Genomic DNA, 20,831 nt, shown 5'->3' with positions numbered 1-20,831 from the left:
AAAAACAAGCACACACTGAGAACGGCATTGGAGCATTACTACAGACTGGACACTAACATGGGAATTTTCTGTTGTGCGTGAACGATGAAGCAATGAGTAACGGTAAGAAAACAAAAGCAACAGTTAAGAATATTTCTTTATTCGTAACTCACATTGACTTCCATGAACACAGGACAGATACAATGTCACTTTGGTCCAATAGTACCTCAGATATAAATTCTATTAAAAAAAGAAGACCCCTTAGGCTAACAGACACTTTGGCCACCAAGACAAAATGACATAGCTTGCCTTATGTAAAATAATGTTGCATCTCCACTCTTTCAAGTTTCTCCTAAGTCCACGTTGCCATAGTCATACAGTTTAAAAAGTAATCATACAGCAGATTGTGTACATAAACAACATAAAAATGGATACTGTTCATTGTGCAGTTCTTTAAAGGACAGGGTAGACACAAAGACATGGCAATGCATTAATAAAACTAATGATGTTCAAACATTATGATGCGTTTCAGTGTTTTTCAATTTTCAAGTATGAGATGAAGGCATCTACACTGTATTGTACAAAAGAAAGACAAATAGTCCACAGTAATGAAGCTACAGTGATGTGCCGATCAGAAAAACTTTGTTCATGTTTGTATCCTTTAGGTAACCCATCATCCATGTCAGTGAACGTCTCACTTTGTTACTGTGTTCTCAAACAGCACAGCCAGTAAGTCCAAAGTGATCTCATATTCGTCCGAATTCAAAGTCCACCCCGCCGTCGTGCAGGCTGCCTTCATTTGCATTATCGAAGCTGTTCTTCCCGTGGATTTGTTTGAGGTGCTTGCGGAGAACTGGCTTGTGAGCAAACACCATGTCACAGTAGTTACAGCGATGTGGCTTATCTCCGCTGTGCAGATTTAGATGATCCAACAACGAGCACTTCTGGGTGAAAGTCTTACCGCAGATCTTACACTGGAAGGGTTTGATGCCGGCGTGAACGCGCATGTGCCGGTGCAGGTTGCCCTTTTGCGTGAAGGTCTTGCCGCACAGCAGGCACATGAAGAGCTTGTGCATCTTGAGGTGGTTGGCGTAGTTCTCGAGTTGGCGGAAGACTCGGGCGCACTTGGGGCACTGGTGGTACCACTGGAGAGGCTTGTCGTAGTTCCTCTGGTGTCCCATGTGTTTCTCTGCAGGTGGAGATGAAGGAGGAGGGCTAAGTGGGTATCCCGTCACGCCAGGCGGAACCGCCATCTCACTGCTGCGGCTGTCAACGGTGGAATTAATGAGCGAGTGCTGGGGCTCAGGGGAGTGGAGCTCTGCAGGAGGGTTGGTGGAGAAGTGACCGGTGATGGAGTTCTCTGCAACATCAGACACAGACTCCACCTTTACTATAGTGATGTCACTCTCCACTATGCCTTGCCTTGGACGCCTGGTCAAGATCTGGACAGGGCTTTTGGGCTGTATAATCACATCATCATCTTCGCTTTCATCATCGTTATTATCCTGCTCCACCTGCTCCACTACCTCTTCCTCCTCCTCCTCCTCCTCCTCCTCTTCCTCCTCCTCCTCCTGATGGACAGTCTGCACCTGAGAGCGCTCTTGTTCTATCTTTGCCTGGGAGGATAAACTCTCCTCCCTCTTCTCCCTCCGCATTTTTACATCCACTTCCAGCTGGCGTGAAGCCTGTGGTTTGATGAACTTGCTGAGGGCCTGAGTGCACTGCTCTACAATGTGGCCCATCTGGAGGAAGCTGGCCACTGTCAGGTAATGCACCAGCTCCAGCTCAGGAAACTCCAGCTGGCCAGTGTAGCAGGACAGCAGCAGCTGTCGGCCAACTTCTGCCTCCTGGATCATAGAGATCTGGACCTCCCTGGAGTCCTGCTGAAGGATGAACTGGTCCCTTAAGAAAGAGGAGCCAGCAGCAAACACCACTTTGTGACCAGGGACCTCCAGCTGGTTGATGCGAACAGTAACATCGCAGAAGCGCCTCTGGTGTCTCAGAAGGTTCATCTTCTGTAGCATGGAGTCTCCAAATGTGGCGAAGCGGAACTGCAGAATCACTTGGTTCTGGGCCATAGTGAACCAGGGGACCACAGCAGCTGTAGTAGACCAACATGAAAATACAAAGACTGAATATCTCTCCTAGGAATAGGCTACTATAAATTTTGCGAATCAAGTCTAGTTCTAAGGCAGGGGTGGGGGACTCCAAGCCTCAAGGGCCAGTGTCCTGCAGGTTTTAGATATCACCCTGGGTCAACACACCTGAATAAAAATGATTAGTTCATTTCCAGGCCTCTGGAGAACTTCAAGACATGTTGAGGAGGTAATTCAGCCATTTAAATCAGCTGTGTTGGATGAAGGAAACATCTAAATCCTTCAGGACGCTGGCCCTTGAGGCCTGGAGTTCCCCCACCCTTGTTCTAAGGTCACGCACTATCTGGACACCGATTAAAATTTTTAACTTTAGGTGGCAGGTGGTTTTACCTGGATGTAAACATTTTAAAGATTTTGTTTAAAAAAAATTAAAAAATAAAATAAAATACACAGACACATGCATATATATATATATGTGTGTGTGTATGTACCCGCCCACTATATCGTTTATATAGTTAACGTCACCTGTGTCAATTACAGCCATACTAATTATAACCACAACAATCAACCTTGCGTGTGCTGCCTGGAGAGCGCGAGGCCAGACTCGATTCACAAACCGGTCAATTTAATAATTACAAGGCTATCGCTTTCAAAAGTTTCTTAGTTAGCGGTTATCTTTCAATGTCCTATTAAAAATGACTGTCCACGCTTTAATTCGGCGTTGACCAGTGTGACATAAGACAACAAAAAATGCTAATTTAAATCGGCTGCTACTATAACTGCTTTTCACGGCGGTAACATCATTGACGAGCAATATTTAAATTAAATATGAAAGTGTTGAATAGCCATTACAGCCTTACTCAGAAACGCATTAAAAGGAAATGTGGGTGTATTAATGATACAATATTGCCAGAATGTACCGATAAACAAGACAATATGAAATTATCGGTCTGTTTTAAGCGAACACTGCAACTTGACTATCGTTGTCTGAGTATATTAGCGTAGCGCCCAGCTAACGCAAGGTTAAAGTCTGGCCTTTATTTAGAGTAAACCTGAGTAAACCCCCCCAAAAAATACATTAATCTGGTATAACACGTCCATGGCTAACGTTAGCTGTACTGTTGCTAAATGGCATCAATCACACAGCTCTATGTGTCCCCTCGGCCTACTCCTTACTGTTCAGCCAGCCGCCCAGGCTGTCCTATAACATGCTTCACTGTTGCTTTATAACGAGCTCTAAAACGGCACTTTCACTTTTTCCTCGCAGTACTGAGTGTTGCGTACCTGCTTAAGCCCTTGTAAACAAACTGGTTTGTGATGCTGTAGGTGAGACGTTGGCCTGTCTGGGGGATATGAGGGAGCTGCTCCGGATGCAAAACACCTTTAAAGGCCCAGTACACACATCTCTCGGCTTGTCTCTGGAAACGCGTTCCACATTCAAATATGCCCCATAATACTGTTTAGTGGTATTATTCCAGCCCCATCGTTAATACGCCATCTTTTTCTCCTTTCGAGATCATATAATTGGTGTGGACAGATTTTTTAGCTTCCAGGCTCCATCAGATCTGTCATCAGGTTCAGTCTCTGCTGAAGGTCCCAAGAGTAACCTTTGTAAAATAACGTAATATTACAGTATTTCTTGTGGCAGCAGCATTTTTTTTTTTAGGTCTCTGACAGATAATCGATTATTATCATAATTTAGTGGTTTGCAGGTGAATGATTTCAAGTGCTCACAGCCATAGAATAAGCTCAAGGTGGGAAGGTGATCTGAAAGGTTATACACTTATTTTGCAAGTCTAGACTAAAGCGAGCTGGTAGTTGAATCTTGAATTGAAATCTATGGAAGAATTTTGACAGATTTGACTTGTGATCCTATACACACAAAGACCACTATGTCAAACCAGTGATTTATGGACCCCTGTCAAATGACTTGGGAAGCAATATGTGTCTATGACAGTTATAATTTATGATACGTCATAACTCTTTAGTGATCAATAATGACATGCACAAAAAAATATGGACTAGGATGATGAATAGGATTTTTGAGATAGAAATGGACTATGGGATCATTCATAATGGTGTAGTCCAAAAAGTAAACTTTTTAGACAAAAAGTTTCATAAATGGTAGTTTTGTTTTGGTTGATTTTTGATTGTATATGCCTTATATTCTAATATTTTTATTTGTGATCCTCATATTTGACTGTCCTGCAGCAACATCTGGAAGAGCCCTCCTCTCCAAGTCTAACAGATACATTGTCTGTGTCAACCACCAGCATTCAGAGCAGTGACACAAGCGATGCTGGATGTCAAATGGTTCAGCCTCTATTGGACAGCATACATGCAAGAAATGTAGATACATACATATTGCACTTACACTTACTGCAATAGCTACACCCTTTTTGCACATGCTCTTTCTTATTCAGCTATTTATCAATAAGTAACTTATATGTATATATATATATATGCATGTATATATTGTATGTATTGTGCTATTCCTTACTTTTTGTACTGTCTGTCTTTGTTACTGTTTGAACTGGAGCACTGTAACCAAAATAATTTCCCCTAGGGATCAATAAAGTATTCTGATTCTGATACATTACTTAATAGGCTCACACTTGGCTCTTTAGTGACCATTACTTGAAAAAGCTTAAACACGAAGATAAAACAGATTAGAGGAAAACAAATAGTTGTTTGGGTTAAAATTGTCTCCTTTTTTGGTCAGTTGTTTTGTGGTTTGTATCAAATTTATTTAGACAGTGGCGCAGATTCCAACTTCCAAACCAGCAGGGGTGACTGTCATCCATGAGTATGAATAAACTGGGAGTTTGAAAGATTCCACCAGGCGATTAATGGTGAAGATCATTGTAGCTCACATGCATGAAAAGGAAGGGTAAGAGGCATGATGTTTATTCCATTCATTTTTCAAACTGGTAAGAATCTCATCACAAACAACACTTCTGCTTTTGCAGGAGAACTCTAACTAAAGCGACAAAGGAGTTTCATGCACTTGGAATCGTGTCACTCTTCCCATCTTTGAAGGATCTTTACTCCAAAAAGGGATATGTGAGTTTGCACTGCAGCTGTAGTGTGAGATAAGACTTTCAAAGTGTGAGGGGTATATATATATTTATATACACTTTACATTGTCTGCACTTTCTTTCTTTCTCTATGAGCATTTCTATGACATTCAGAGCATTTCTTGAGTGGTGTGTCAAAACTGTGCAACGTTAATCCAAAACCACGACTGCATCACAAAACAGAGTAGAACTAAGAGGGCCCACATCACCAAGGATGTTTGGTTTCACTGATGACCAGCAAACAACAGGTCAACGTGTGGAAGCCAAGTCTCTTCTTCATCACACCATTGACCCGGACATAGTCTTCCAGAAGTTGAGAGACATTCTGCTCACACACTTTCTGTGTCCTGATGAGTGCTCTGACACATTTTAATGTGCTCTGCAGACAGGAAAGACTTGCTTCTTAAAGGACTTTAGTATCATAAACTGACCCTGAGATCCTGGAACAGAAGAGAGGACCTCTGCACACCCAATAATCACAATGTGAGTCTGTGTCAAAAAATGATTTTAATAAGTTTAATATGGTGATAATATTTAATATAAAATAACAACTATTTACAAAATGTACTGCTAGAAACTCAGGACAGTATTAGAGCACGTCAGCACTCAGGAGCATCATGTCTTCTTGAAACACCTGGAAACAAGGACAGAGGGACGTTACGCTATAACTATGAGTATAGATCATTATACTAATATACTGATGGATCAGTGTGTCTACTTAGACATGAAATTATGTTAATAGTGTGAAAATGAAATGTAATGAAGTGTGTGCCATCTTCCATACCAGTGGATACTGTAGCCTCCCCAAATAACCACGGCAACCAGCCCTATGGTAGCTACAGCAGACAGCGATGAAACCCTCAGAGCGTACGATGTAGCTGGAATGAAGAAAGTCTCTGTGACTAAGTGACACTTTGGAAACTGGGGTAAATTGAGAGTGTCATAATGGTGGATAAAATGATCTTGCTGACTGCTTCACAGTGCATTACCTGTTACTTTAGCCCACAGGACACAGGAACTTTTTAAGGCCTAGGAGAGAAGACATGCAGCTAAAGTCCGTCGAACATATTCAGTCATTACTTTTTAACCATAGAATAGCTGCACTCACCGATTTCCACTGACTGACAGCCCGTAAAATGATATAATAGTTCTTGCCACTCTCCAGTGGTGCATTATAAAAGCCACCATAGAGCAGCCCATCTCCTATAGTAAGATTCATCTCTGTTCCAACACGATGGACTTCAAACTGAGCAGTGATGTACTCCGCTGGTGACTTAAGTGTGCTCAAAGGCGGCGCGATTGCAGGAGAGGAACAGTTAAACATCATAAACCCCTCTACAGGAAGCACAAACACTTGGTACAAACTGGGAGAAAAAAGACAAAAAAATTAACTCTAACATGCAACATTTCATGATTTTGTTTGGAAAGGATTCAGAGATATCAGATATCTTTCCCCTTGCCATGCTGATACCTTATTAAGTCCAGTGTGTTGGGTGATCTGCGCAGACTCAACGTTGGTAGAGGAGTGTCAAATTCCCTGTAGTAGACAACTGGTCCTGGAGGTACTATTGATTAAGATCATATTATAAAGTATTTTGCTTAGTATAAAGGGACCAAAGAGAATAAAATGCACAATACTTTTATTTATTTATGAAATATATTTGGTACATTGATTGGAAATAATTTTATCAGACTACAGCAGAGTTGAGGTTAAATTGCTACCTGGTAGACTGGTGTTTGTGGTGACAGAGGCTGTGAACTTGGCAGATGTTGCAGTGATGGTGATGCTATAGTTTGTGACTGGAAGCAAGCCAAGGCAGAGCTTCAGCTGGTCTGCTTTGGAGCTCAGAAATCTCTTCCTTTTGTCATAAAAGGATCTCTGGTAGTCCCTGGATCCAGTGTAAGTCACCTAGAAAGTTTAAACCAAATGTGTCATGGAGAAAAGTCCTGGTTGCTAAAGAAGGTAGGTGATGTTTTATCTGACCTTGTAAACCTCTGTGTCCTCCTCGTACTTTTCTGCTTTCCACTGCAGGCAGCTTTCATTAAAAATAAGCAGGTGATTGATAGGTGGTTTGATTTCTGTGGATGAAAAAAAAAAGCATTTTGTGGGATATAATGAACATGTCAACCACAGTATTTACCCACTACAGGCTGGTCATGGACAGTCATGCAGTTGTTGTACTGTATTATTATTGTTATGGTCCTGGGTTTCAGAACCAGTGTTTAATTTGTGGATGTAATTCTTGTTTATTATTTAATGTTCCATTTGGTTCTTAGTTTGATTGTGGTTGATGATGACATTTCTTAGTATCCTGAGCCTCAATTATTTGTTTTGGTTAATGATTATTTCATTAATATTCTGCTTTAGGGTTATTTGGCACAGTCACTTATTTTCTTATTCTTTCTATTGTGTCGTATTATGTTAGTCTTTTGTCTCTGAGTAATTACTTCCTGTTTTATTTTACTTCCCTTTTCTCATCTTCCATCATTATTTTCAGCTGTGTTTCCTTTCCCCCACCAACTCTTGTATTTATTGTTTCAGCTTCTCCTTGTCCTTTGTCAAGTCATCCCTCTAACTGTGGATCATCTAGTGCTGAGTTTGCTTGTGTTTGGAATTCTTAGTATTTCCTGATCTATGGATTCCTAGTTTTCTGTAAACTGCTCTGTGGACTCTGAACTTTGTTTAACACCTGGGAAATCAAAATCAAAGCTTACACTGAGTTTTCTCTCTGCCTCCTGTCTTTGATTCTGTAAAAAGCAACAATCCACAAAGCGTATGACAATTATACTGCACTCTTCCATCAGTTCTGTCTTCAGTTAATAAAAACCATGCTCCATTGGACTGAGATCAGCTGATTTACTTGGCCACTGAAGAATATCCCATTTCTTTGCAACATAAAGCTACGCTTTAGATCATTATCCACATGTACTGTGAAGCACGATCCAGTCTGTTGTGCAGCATGTGGCTGAATCTGAGTAGAGAGTAGCGCCTTGTACACTTTAGAATTCATCCTGCTTCTTTTATCAACAGTCATGTCATCAATCATACACTAAAGACCTGATTCCACTGGCAGCCATCCCATGCTAAAGCATTGGCTCTGTCGTGTTTAACAGATGGTGTGCTGTGCTTTGGAACATGAGCAGTTCCTTTCATTCTCTTCCCTTCTTTTCTCTTGCCATCATTATGGTACAATTTAATCTCTTTCTTGCATCAAAAGAATCTTTGCCAGAACCGATCAACCTCTAGTTTGTTTTTTCAGACAAGGACTAATCTGGCCTTCTTGTTCTTGAGTGTAACCAGTGGTTTGCACCTTGTTGTAAACACACTATATTTCCATCCATGAAAGAATTTCTTGGTTGCAGACTTTAACAATCATTCACCTACCTCATCAAGAATGTTCTTATGTTGGCTAGATGTAATGAAAATTATGCAGTCAGCCACTTTAGTTGTCTTCTGCAGTCTTTCAGGCCTTTTGGCCAGCACAGTCCTTTCTTTTAAGAATACTGAGTATTCTGAAGGCCAGTAATCTGTTTTACCAATACCGGTTGTTGATCTGGGTATTATGAAAGGTTTTCCTTTTTGGGGGCTTTTCAGCCTTGTTAACTTGCATCAGAATCTCTTTGGGCCATAATGAAAGATGCACTGAAAAGCTACTAAATACAAGTTAAACAATTGGAATCTCCTCCAGATGACTGTAATGAAACAATGAGAACTGTGGCTTTAACTGTATGCTGACACTTACCTATGCATCTCAGAGTAGCTTTCTGCCACTCCCCGGAGCTCCCGCACACAGAGACATTGCTTCCCCTCCAGCTGTGATATCCTGCCACGCAGCGGTGGATCACAACACTTCTATTATGCCACACGACCTCTGAGTTGGCAAGAAAAGGAGCTGGGCCACATTTAGCTGGAAAATAGCAAGAGTGAATTGTTTAATGACTCAGAAATAGTGCTATTCATTGTTTTTTCAGCATGCACCTAAAGGAAACCAAAATCCTAGAAATAAAGAAAAATATTAAGACCCACAGAGCATGCAGGGACAAACAAATTAATAAGCATGCAAACACATAAACAGCATGCTAATAATCAGAAATAATCATGCTCCCACTGCTGAACAGATACAGAGAGATCGTTACTCTACCTTTGCACTTTATAGATACTTCCCCCCACTCTCCTGATAGTGAACATGTTGACATATTATTCCCACTCTCCTGGTAAAATCCTTCCATACACTCATACAGCACAGTGCTGCCCGGTGTGCTGTTGTGGCCCCACAGGAGGTTAGCGTGGGGGAGGGCTACTGGGGGACCACAGCTTATTTCTGTCTGACACACAGACATGAATGAGCACAGACTGTGGGCTATAAAGAAATGCAACAAGACAGACACACTGTCCAATCCTCCATCAAACATGCCTTTTTTCCATAACAACGACAACAACAGCCCCTGAACATGCATTACGTAATAATCTGCACCTTCACACCACAGATCAATATCCTCCCATAGTCCGTTTTCTCCACATACTGAGTAGTTTCTCAGGCTCCTGGTGTAATATCCCTCTGCACACTGGTAATAAACCACACTACCAATGCGTGATGTGCCATCCCATAACATTTTAGCATTGGGTTTTAAAACAGGCTCCCAACAGTTGATTTCTACAACAAAAAGAAAGCTGGTCATTGTGGGTGATAATAGCTAGATGTATGTTGTCAGCAATGCTTCAATGAGTTTTGAATTGTGTATGGTTAAACTGCACAGTGGTTTAAAATGACTTTACAGTAATTAACACACAAGTTTATAGCTAAATGTCACCTTGACAAAGGATCGGTGCTCCATCCCATTTTCCACTGGCACTACAAACAGATACATTCCCTGTTCCAGCACTGAGATATCCAGGTTTACACTGATAAATAACCTTTGAGCCCACAGTGGAAATTTTATCCCAGTGCATGACTGAATTAGGGATGAGTGGGGGCTTGCCACAGTCAACTTCTACAGATGAAAAAAAAATCTATCATTTAACAGAAGAAAATAAACAGTTATTTGTGTCTCGAGAGCGCCAGAAGAAAGATGTTACCTTTGCATGAGATATCTGGTTTTGTCCAGTAACCATTAATTGTGCACACTGAAACATTGTTTCCGTCACTGTGATAAAATTCTTTTTTACAGTAGTAAATTACAGTGCTTCCTGGGGTGGAGCTACCTTTCCACACTTGTCCAGTGTGAGGCAGATTTGGAGGATTCCCACATAATATCTCTATGACGGGAAATGATACACAAGGGGAGTTATGGAGGATTATAAAAACAACTGAAAGCACAAGACATTTTAATTTACTTCACAATAAGATATTGAACAATATAGTTTAGTTTGTCATAGCAAGAGAAACAGGTATAATCAAAGGGGACCGACCGGGTCTTAAAATCAAGTGACTTTTTAAAATTGACAATTTAGAATAGAATAGAATAGAATTCAACTTTATTGTCATTGCACATGCACAGGTACAGGGCAACGAAATGCAGTTACTGAGTGCCACCTTTAAAAAATCTCTTTAATCTTGAATTATCTCATTAAATCTCTACATTAAACCTTTATTTATTTATTTGTTTTTTTTCAAAAGTCCTTATGATGTTTTCCCGTCTTCCTCCTCTTAGCCTGGTTGAAAGAGGGTTTTTCTTTCCCACTGTCACCAAGTGGTTAATATAAAGTGCCTTGAGGTGACAGTTGTTTTTTCGGCGCTATATAAAATTGAATTGAATTTAATAATTTAATGCTGTTTTTTTTTTCATTAGAAAACAATTGTTTGATTACCTTGGCATGACAAAGTTGGGGATGTCCACTGACCATTTTCCTGACAGGTGGATACATTATTTCCTCCTTTGTTATAAAAGCCGTCTTTACAGAAATAGAGCACAGTGCTGCCAGGAGTGGAGTTATAACTCCACACCTGCCCAGTGAATTCAATTACAGGAGGATTTCCACACAAGATCTCTACAAGGAACGACAATCACCACAACAACGTAACACAAAGGATTCAGATTAATTCGGTCAGTCAATCATTTTTGATTAGAAATAGTCCTCATCAGCATGAAAGTACAGTGACAGTACCTCGGCAGAGCACAGATGGACCCGCCCACTGTCCAGCTGCAGTGCAGATGGAGACATTTCCCTTTCCAACATTATGATATCCAGAGTTACACTGATAAACCACCTCAGTGCCCATCCTTGTGCTTTTATTCCACAGCAAGCGTGAGTGAGGGACGGCAGGTGGAGAACCACAGTCAACCTCTGGGAGCCAAAGTAGTGACATGCTGCGTGAAAATGTTTTCACCTGAAAATCTCCAACAACTCAAACTGATCCATTTCATAAACAATCCTGTCACTGGCTAAAACTCTCTGGATGTTGGAAAAAACATGCAAATATTATTATTATTATTATTAAGCAAGTTTTTACATTAGTAAAAATAATGCATTAATACTCTTAACAAGTATTAGAGTAACTTGTTTCAGCAAAAAAAACCTAAACTAAACATTTTTTAGGTTTATAAGCATATTAGGAAGAAAATCAGCATTAATACACTCTCCAATGTGACACATGACTTTAAGGTTTTAGTCATTTCTGTTTATGGAATTTAACAAAACTTTCAGCACCAGGGGGCAGCATTTCACCAGTGGATGTGTTCAGATATTTTCTGATATGTGCTGCTGTTTCTAATCTCTCGATTTCCTCATCAGGCTTTGCTTTTGTGTCCCTTGAATGACTAGCCTGGAAAATAAAGGTTACATTCAAATGTATCTTGTGGTACCAATTGGTATCACGTGCGGCTCTCGTTCAGCTTCAGTTCATATCTCGCACATTTCATAGATGCTGTGGAAATAAAATTATTGCGCTTGTTTCTTCACATCTGTAAAAAGTCATTGTTAATTCTGAGAGGGTTAACATATTTTTAAACAGACAAATGTACAATAAGGACCTTTAATGATGTATTTTTAAATGGGTACCTCATCAAAAGTGACCCAAACAAAAGAGTAATGAGCTTAACGATCCTGAAATCCTCTGAATAAGTAAAAATTTGGCAGATAATCACCTTGAGATTCACAGTGTTGTCTCCAGTGTTAGCATGAAAATATCAGTGAATGCATTTTAAAACACATAATGTTAAGCAGACCCGAACATCACAACAGCTACAAGCACCAAAGAGTTTCATTACCTTCACAGACCATGTCAGGTTTGCTCCACAGACCCTCAGCACCACACACAGAGCTGTTGTCTCCCCTCCTCCACACAAAGCCTTCATCGCAGATGAATGTGGCCACGCTGCTGTACGTAGTTCCTGTGACTGACACTAGCACCGTGTCCTCCAGTAGTGCAGGTGGGCCACAGTTAACAACTGAGCAGGACAGGATTATACACAATTTAGGTTTACATCCAGCTTTTCTTTACAGCAACTGGTTGCATGGATTTAATTCAAGATTGACTGTCATTGTCTAAGGAGCTTGGTAAGAAAAGCGTCTGGACTTCTTTAAGTGTCCTGACGATGTTTCATCTCTCATCTGAGAGGCTTCTTCAGGCATCTTACCTCACAACACCTACAACATTTCCAAACACCTTGGGCCAGCAACTTCATAAACGCATGGCACAACATAGAGCAACCTCGACAGGTCAAGACTCAGCTGTACGTTTGCATCTAAAGGTCAGAGGTCACTCTTTCGAGGATGTCAGTGTTCACATTTTGGACAGAGAAGACAGATGGTTTGAAAGAGGAGTGAAAGAAGCCATCTATGTCCACTGTGAACAACCATCTTTGAACAGAGGGCGGGGCTTACAACACCAACTGTCTGCCATCTATAATCCAGTTGTGAGATCCCTTCTCAGACGACTTAACGCCCACTCACATCCTGGGTCATTTGTTCTCAATAAATCACATGACAGGGTGGGGTTAGGTTTCACAATGGGTTCACTGGAAACCTTGGCTGATTGTGACCCACACCCATTTTCACACCTTGGCTTGTGTGATTAGGGGCCCTGGGCCCTCTTTGGGACACTCCCAAAAGGGCTTAAAAATCTGGGAGTCTCCACCAATTGCTCTTAGAACTGAAGAAGCTTCTTGGATGAGATGAAATGTCTTCAAGAAACTTAAAGAAGTCCAGACACTTTTCTGTCCAAGCACCTTAGACTACCATGACCTGGATGACTGAGAACCTTCACATTGGCCTTCATTATAATAGTAACCAGATAGTAGTGTGGCAGAGCCAAACCGAGAGCCATATATTTTTGACATTACACCAGAACTCTAGATGAGTGACAAAATGTCCTATAAATACATATGAGCGCACCTTTGCAGGAAGCTTTGTCTCTCAGTGGGTTAAAGGGTTCTACTCCATTGTGGATTTTGTATCCAACCTGGCAGCTGCAGTCAAAGCTGCCCTCAAGATTCCTGCATTGAGCTCCCTCTCCACACTGCCCTGTGATCCCGCACTCATCAATGTCTGCACAGCCAAAGAGAGATGATGAACATGTGGCTTAAAATTTGCTCATTTAATAATGTATTTCTAATATCATAGGTGTTGCTTAAAAAACCCTGGGTACAGCGCAAACTCACCCTGGCAGTGGGTGCCATCATTTGGGATGAAAACAGCCATGTTGTTAGAAGGGCTGTAGCCGGCCAGACAAGTACAGTAGTAGCTGCCAAAAGTGTTGTGACAAGTGGTGTGCTGGCCACAGATCTTACTGGATCCTATCTGACACTCATCTTTGTCTGGAGAAACAAAGAAAACGATCAATAAGAATTTTTTTTCTGCAAGTCAAAGGTGTGGAAAAGGTCCATGGGAAAAATTATCCTTAGAGTTTATAGACATTTTCATAAACCCAAATAATGTGAGATAAGTAACTGCATGATAGAATATTATGGTTAAAATATATACTTTTTAAAAGAATAAACTAAAAAAGAATTTTTTTTTAAGTATTTTAATAAATAAGTTGTTGTTTCAAATCTCCCTAATGAAATTAGCATTGACCCTCTACAAAATACAGTGGGGCAAAAAAGTATTTAGTCAGCCACCGATTGTGCAAGTTCCCCCACCTAAAATGATGACAGAGGTCAGTAATTTGCACCAGAGGTACACTTCAACTGTGAGAGACAGAATGTGAAAAAAAAATCCATGAATCCACATGGTAGGATTTGTAAAGAATTTATTCGTAAATCAGGGTGGAAAATAAGTATTTGGTCAATAACAAAAATACAACTCAATACTTTGTAACATAACCTTTGTTGGCAATAACAGAGCTCAAACGTTTACTATAGGTCTTTACCAGGTTTGCACACACAGTAGCTGGTATTTTGGCCCATTCCTCCATGCAGATCTTCTCGAGAGCAGTGATGTTTTGGGGCTGTCGCCGAGCAACACGGACTTTCAACTCCCGCCACAGATTTTCTATGGGGTTGAGGTCTGGAGACTGGCTAGGCCACTCCAGGACTTTCAAATGCTTCTTACGGAGCCACTCCTTTGTTGCCCGGGCGGTGTGTTTTGGATCATTGTCATGTTGGAAGACCCAGCCTCGTTTCATCTTCAAAGTTCTCACTGATGGAAGGAGGTTTTGGCTCAAAATCTCACGATACATGGCCCCATTCATTCTGTCCTTAACACGGATCAGTCGTCCTGTCCCCTTGGCAGAAAAACAGCCCCATAGCATGATGTTTCCACCCCCATGCTTCACAGTAGGTATGGTGTTCTTGGGATGCAACTCAGTATTCTTCTTCCTCCAAACACGACGAGTTGAGTTTATACCAAAAAGTTCTACTTTGGTTTCATCTGACCACATGACATTCTCCCAATCCTCTGCTGTATCATCCATGTGCTCTCTGGCAAACTTCAGACGGGCCTGGACATGCACTGGCTTCAGCAGCGGAACACGTCTGGCACTGCGGGATTTGATTCCCTGCCGTTGTAGTGTGTTACTGATGGTGACCTTTGTTACTTTGGTCCCAGCTCTCTGCAGGTCATTCACCAGGTCCCCCCGTGTGGTTCTGGGATCTTTGCTCACCGTTCTCATGATCATTTTGACCCCACGGGATGAGATCTTGCGTGGAGCCCCAGATCGAGGGAGATTATCAGTGGTCTTGTATGTCTTCCATTTTCTGATGATTGCTCCCACAGTTGATTTTTTCACACCAAGCTTCTTGCCTATTGTAGATTCACTCTTCCCAGTCTGGTGCAGGTCTACAATACTTTTCCTGGTGTCCTTCGAAAGCTCTTTGGTCTTGGCCATGGCGGAGTTTGGAGTCTGACTGTTTGAGGCTGTGGACAGGTGTCTTTTATACAGATGATGAGTTCAAACAGGTGCCATTCATACAGGTAACGAGTGGGGGACAGAAAAGCTTCTTACAGAAGACGTTACAGGTCTGTGAGAGCCAGAGATTTTCCTTGTTTGAGGTGACCAAATACTTATTTTCCACCCTAATTTACGAATAAATTCTTTACAAATCCTACCATGTGAATTCATGGATTTTTTTTTCACATTCTGTCTCTCACAGTTGAAGTGTACCTCTGGTGCAAATTACTGACCTCTGTCATCATTTTAAGTGGGGGAACTTGCACAATCAGTGGCTGACTAAATACTTTTTTGCCCCACTGTACTTCTGGATTTTTAAGAGATGGTGCAGAAAACTACATCTGTTCAGAAGGAAAAACAATCTTGGAATCTTACTGCATCTGTGCAAAAGGAAATAGCTGCAATGGACAGATGTGAGGATATCAGTGGTTACACCTCTGTGGAGCAAAGAGGATGCAGGCTGTATCAGAAGATCAGGTTGTCTGATACAACATAAATCCTCTTTATTGCATGAGGGTGTAACCATCAGTTTCCTTGTATCTGTCCACTGCCAGCCAGTTTATTTTTTGTACAATATCCGGCCAACTCTTCCAAGTTCATATGACTCCACATTTCAACTTTTTTCTCAAAATAGTATTTGGACTTTAATCTATTTTTTAAAAAATTGTTTTTTTAATCTGGCCCGAATACTCATTCCTTTTAGTGGTATGTATTAATACAACTCTGTAATTATTATTTTTATACTTCTTACTTATTCACGCCTTTATTAAACTTGCTAAACCATTTCCATACCCCTCAGCATTAGTTGCATTTTGTGTTTTTGCTAATTATTAAATGTAATATGATGCTAACATGCTAAATTAACATCACTGCGAGTATTAGTCACTTCTAATTAGCATTTAGCTCAAATCACCTTTACCCAAGAACAACCCATATAGGTACAACCTCATAGAGCTGTGAGTATGGATTTAGCTGTGTCTAGGTTTGGCCTCTTGGATAGTAACTAAACCATTTCCATACCCCTCAGCATTAGCAGCATTTTGTGTTTTTTTGGCTAATAATCAAATGTAATATGATGCTAACGTGCTAAATTAGGATCACTGCGAGTATTAGCCAGTTCAGATTAGCATTTAGCTCAAATCACCATTACCCAAGAATAGTCCATACAGGTACAACCTCATAAAGCTGTGAGTATGGATTAGACTCTGTCTAGTTTTGGCCTCTTGGATAGAAACTATAATAAGATATACCTTCAAGTGTCAGGAAGCAAAGGGTTGTTAACATACTGAGCAAAGCAACATTTGGAGCTATATTTGTAGCTTGTGAGCTGCTAAATACTCCATCATGCTCACCAGCTTATTAACCTCGCCTGTGGCATAGCCAGCATAAAACATGGTTATAGCTTCAGGCTAGGAAAATAAAGCCAATGAAACTTTGCCTTAACTCATGTAACTTCCAGACCTATTGAAGTCTTTCTGATGTGACCTCTATAAACACGTTAAACTCTGTAAAAACTAGTTTGGGGTCATATGGAATAAAAATGGCATCTACTTTGTTAATTGTGGTCATACGCTGTTTTAAAATGATTGCCTGTGATATAAAACTTTGGCTAACACTTTGTCAATCAGACCGCCTCTTCTCCTCACATCCCTCATTTTGCTGCCAAGATGCTGACAGTGGAGATGTTCGTGTGAAAACTGTACAACAGGTAGATACGTGTAATGTTTTAGTCTGTGGGCTGTTTGGTTACATACTGTTTGATTGCTGTGCAGCAGCAGAGTGCTAACAGATCACTGCTGTTGCTAGAAATGATCCTGATGTTGGCGGTAAAAAACGATAAATTTGATGAAACCAAAATAGTTAGCATAAAGTCGTTAAAGAGCTGTTTGGAGTCTTGGAAAACTGTACAAGTGGATGCTGATTCGCTGTGGGTTTATCCCTATGAGCAGCCTCTTTTACATTACATAAAGTTACTTGATTAATTTTTAATATATTAACTGGAGCAGCAGTACAGATATTTATTTTTTTCCTACCTTGACAGAAGGTTCTTCCATTTCCAACAAAGCCGTACTTGCAGTTACAAACTTTGCCCGAGCCATCTGACTTGTCGTCACACGTGGCATTAGCATGGCAGGTTGAGCACACATCCAACAGACTCTGACCCTCTGCTGGCTTACCTGAGAGGATAGAGAGGACTCTTCTCCAATTATCATGTTGATACTTAAAGTTGTTCATTATGTCATATATATCATACGTTGTAATTATAAAATCAGAATTGTGGGGAGAAAAACGTCACCAGGATTCTCACCTGAAAAAACGAAGAGCAGAAAGAACACAATCATGCTTTTGGTTCCTTCATCCATCCTTCCAGTCTCCCCGTGGACTTCACCCGACACAAAACCTCTTCGTCCTCATCTTCGTTTTTTCTATTTTTATTTATGTACTTCCTTCTTGTGCACCATTATTAAGCTGAGCGCATTTGATAACCAGAATTGTGAGTGGGTGAGCTGAGGTCACCCTGGGAAAGAAACTCCTTTCTCAATGGTCCTCTAGCAGTTTTGTGGTTTTAGCTGTCATCGTCTGGCATGTTCAGTTACTACTCGCATCTGCAGATGATACGTTCACTACTCACAGTGGACTGCCCACTCAGCTGTGGGAGCTGATAACAGCTATATTTGGCCCCATAAACCTGCTGAATTTCCTCTTAAAAAACATGGTGTCACTTTGTAACAGTTAGTTTTGTGCATATTAAACTCCTCATTACACCAGTTTGGTGTTAACCACTGACACAGCTCTTATGGATTCATGAAGGTTAAGTGCAGTTTACCCGATGCTAAGTGATGGCTCACTTAGATTAGACTCCATAAATATATAAGCGGTGTTTTAAGTTTTTGTATTTATGTTGAAACTAGGGGTCTGCAGTGGGTGATGTGGGAGGGGGAGATAAGTCTGATGAGCTCCTATCTCTCTGCCCAGCAGGGTCCTAACTGGGGTTTTCTGTCACTCAAATTAGTAAGCTAAACTCTTCATAGCTGTGGCTCTGTGTGTCTGTGTGTGTGTGTTTATATATTCACGGGCCAGTTTTAGACATTTTTGTCCAAACTAAAGATCAAAGTGAAAACTGTGTGTTTGTGTGAGCACACATCAGGTCTGGGTAATCACAAAACCATTAGTTTAGTCAAACATCAAGGAAGTGACCCCTTTGAACAAATGAGTAACATCACGTGGAAAAGAGAGAAAATAAAAAATAAATGAATAAAAAACTGAATAAACTTACAATCCAATAGTACATGATTGTTTAAATACACAGTTTATATAATTTTCTCCTCAAACATTTCACATTTTCCCCAAAAGGTTGATTCTGTTCATCTGGACGTAGAGTTTTCAGTGGGAGAAACGTTTCGTCACTCATCCAAGTGACTTCTTCAGTCTCAGCTGACTGCAGGTTTCCCCAAACTTATAAACAGTAGATTTCTACAGTGACTGAAACCAGCCCACTGAATGAACAATGGGCTGTGAGGTCAGTTCCTTGATCATTAATATGCAAATTCTCATGACGAATGATCAACAACCATTGATCAGTGGCCAGAAGTACCATTCACAGAGAGTTGGGGAATGGCTTTAATCACAGCATTGTAAGATGGTAAAAGATGTACCTTTAGGCCCCCTCCTCGATTCAGAGATGGTCTTTCCCTTTTCACGTAAATGGCCTCATGACTTCGTGCTCAAACCAGCTTTCCTCCCCATTCAGGATGTGTACATCCTCATCATTGAAAGAGTGTCCACTGGCTGGTAAGTGTCAATAGGAAACTTTTTGGGATTTGCTTACCTGGATGATTGAGCACGCATCAAGACATTTCACATTTTTACTACTCAAAACAATACTGAATTTATACTTCTTTACACTTGGTCCTTAGAATTATATTGCATGAAATAAATGCAAAATGTCCAACCGTTATGAATAAATAACAATTATATTTATGTAAGTCTATGGGACATACAATATATGTAAAACATGAACAAGTGTTTTTCCTTTCTTTTCCATAAGTTCCCTCAAGTCTGAGGGGAAAACAGTATTTAGCAAGGTTTCAAATGATGTAAACATCCAAATAGTTCCTTTTAAAACTGAGCTTCCTCAATAAAACATGCACAAACGAACAATAAACCATGTAAAGAAGCAGACTACAAGTTCAAGCTTGTCTCAGCCTCAAACTCATCATGTGACAAGCATGTGTTCGACCCCTGAACTGAAGACAGGCCTCTTACACATGAAAACGTGCATAAACATGCTAATTTATTCCTGATATTGGTAATTCCTTATCATCAGCAGATTAGACTTGAAACTCTCAAGTCTCCAGACAGCTGATAACAAACTGGCTAAACAACAACAGCTGGTTAAAAACTAACATTATAAGCTAACCAGCTAATGTTAGGGCAAGTGCCCTAAAAACACAGTTTTCCTCTGATAAACAGTTTGATTACATTCTCACATTGTATGAGAGAGCAGACCCTAACAGAGGCTCAAAGCACTACTTTCTGACAGAAAAGTTAAAGATATCCTCAAGAACTCACCTCAGAAATACTGCCATAGGACAGAATTTAGCATTGCTGTCTCGTCGACTCTTTTTGGACTCCTTTCACAAAGGTCTTCAGCCTCTTCCAAAGCAAATAGACATGGATACATATTGACAGCTGAAATAAACAGGGGATTGACAGCCTAGACTCACTACAGATAAACAGTGGCCAGAGCTGATTGTTCTACAGCAGCTACTGTAGCTAGGATTATGCACTTGAATTGAAAGGGTAACAAAATATAATCCAGTTGACTGCAATTTACTGACATCTAGTGGTGAGGTTTTACACACTGTACCTTTAAAATAATCCCAAAGGTGAACTCCAGACAGTCTCAAAGAATCAAGTCTGTCTGAATTTGTCCTTCTTTAGAGATCGTTTAAGTTTGTATCAGTCAGGCTCTCACTATAAATCACATCAAGAGCAGAAAATAACCACTCACTAGCTCCGTTCTGGTGTGAGAGTAGCACAACTGGACATCATGCATACCTTGTGCTTTCAGGTAGCTGCTGAATAAAAACAGCAGATCAGAATGCACTGGCTCCTGCATTATCACACACAAAAACGTAGTGTAATAGCCAGAGAAGTTCATGGACACAGCGCATGTAAGGAAAAAAGGGTTGTATCTTAAAGAAACACACAGTTTGTATCTTTGAGTTCTGACAAATGTGTTTCACATATTCCTTCCAAATAAAAATAACACTCAGGTGGCACTCAGTTATTTTTGCCTACGCCAGCTGTTGATGAGCACTGAACCATTGCGCCAACATATTTTA

The 20,831-nt window shown here is 40.6% G+C and overlaps 2 protein-coding genes across 3 annotated transcripts; both read right to left on the bottom strand.

Annotated features, from left to right (window-relative positions):
- Positions 1-123: 123 nt before the first annotated feature.
- On the bottom strand, positions 124-3,654 carry zbtb26 (zinc finger and BTB domain containing 26). Of its 2 annotated transcripts, none has more exons than XM_085293493.1 (2): positions 3,360-3,654; positions 124-2,080 (listed from the first exon to the last, which is right to left on the bottom strand). In XM_085293493.1, the coding sequence occupies exon 2, from the start codon at positions 2,055-2,057 to the stop codon at positions 726-728; it is 1,332 nt and encodes a 443-aa protein (XP_085149619.1). In that variant the 5' UTR covers positions 2,058-2,080; positions 3,360-3,654; the 3' UTR covers positions 124-725. The 2 variants fall into 2 exon arrangements, with proteins under 2 accessions (XP_085149619.1, XP_085149620.1); XM_085293494.1 differs by lacking the exon at positions 3,360-3,654 and adding an exon at positions 2,244-3,348.
- Positions 3,655-5,646: 1,992 nt separating this feature from the next.
- Positions 5,647-20,680, bottom strand: susd1 (sushi domain containing 1). The gene is made up of 19 exons (XM_085293492.1): positions 20,498-20,680; positions 17,792-20,175; positions 17,517-17,660; positions 13,754-13,909; positions 13,488-13,640; positions 12,362-12,541; positions 11,259-11,438; positions 10,962-11,141; positions 10,230-10,409; positions 9,965-10,144; positions 9,295-9,807; positions 8,896-9,060; positions 7,137-7,231; positions 6,875-7,061; positions 6,624-6,717; positions 6,261-6,516; positions 6,142-6,181; positions 5,937-6,030; positions 5,647-5,786 (listed from the first exon to the last, which is right to left on the bottom strand). The coding sequence occupies exons 2-19, from the start codon at positions 17,844-17,846 to the stop codon at positions 5,768-5,770; spliced, it is 2,871 nt and encodes a 956-aa protein (XP_085149618.1). The 5' UTR covers positions 17,847-20,175; positions 20,498-20,680; the 3' UTR covers positions 5,647-5,767.
- Positions 20,681-20,831: the final 151 nt, after the last annotated feature.

This window comes from Mchenga conophoros, linkage group LG12 (genome assembly GCF_057382185.1).
Source record: "Mchenga conophoros isolate Kocher_MC1m ecotype Shallow Benthic linkage group LG12, M_conophoros_male_GT1.1, whole genome shotgun sequence".
NCBI classification, from domain to species: Eukaryota; Metazoa; Chordata; class Actinopteri; order Cichliformes; family Cichlidae; genus Mchenga; species Mchenga conophoros.
Note: the sequence above shows the minus strand (reverse complement) of the source record. Positions and strands in the feature narration are given on the sequence as shown.

Coding starts and splice junctions, on each gene's coding strand:
- susd1 (XM_085293492.1), bottom strand. CDS start 17,846: ATGGATGAAGGAACCAAAAGCATGATTGTGTTCTTTCTGCTCTTCGTT. Junction 13,910..17,516: donor TGGAAGAACCTTCTGTCAAG/GTAGGAAAAAAA, acceptor TTGTTTCTCCAG/ACAAAGATGAGTGTCAGATA. Junction 13,641..13,753: donor TGATGGCACCCACTGCCAGG/GTGAGTTTGCGC, acceptor TTGGCTGTGCAG/ACATTGATGAGTGCGGGATC.
- zbtb26 (XM_085293493.1), bottom strand. CDS start 2,057: ATGGCCCAGAACCAAGTGATTCTGCAGTTCCGCTTCGCCACATTTGGA.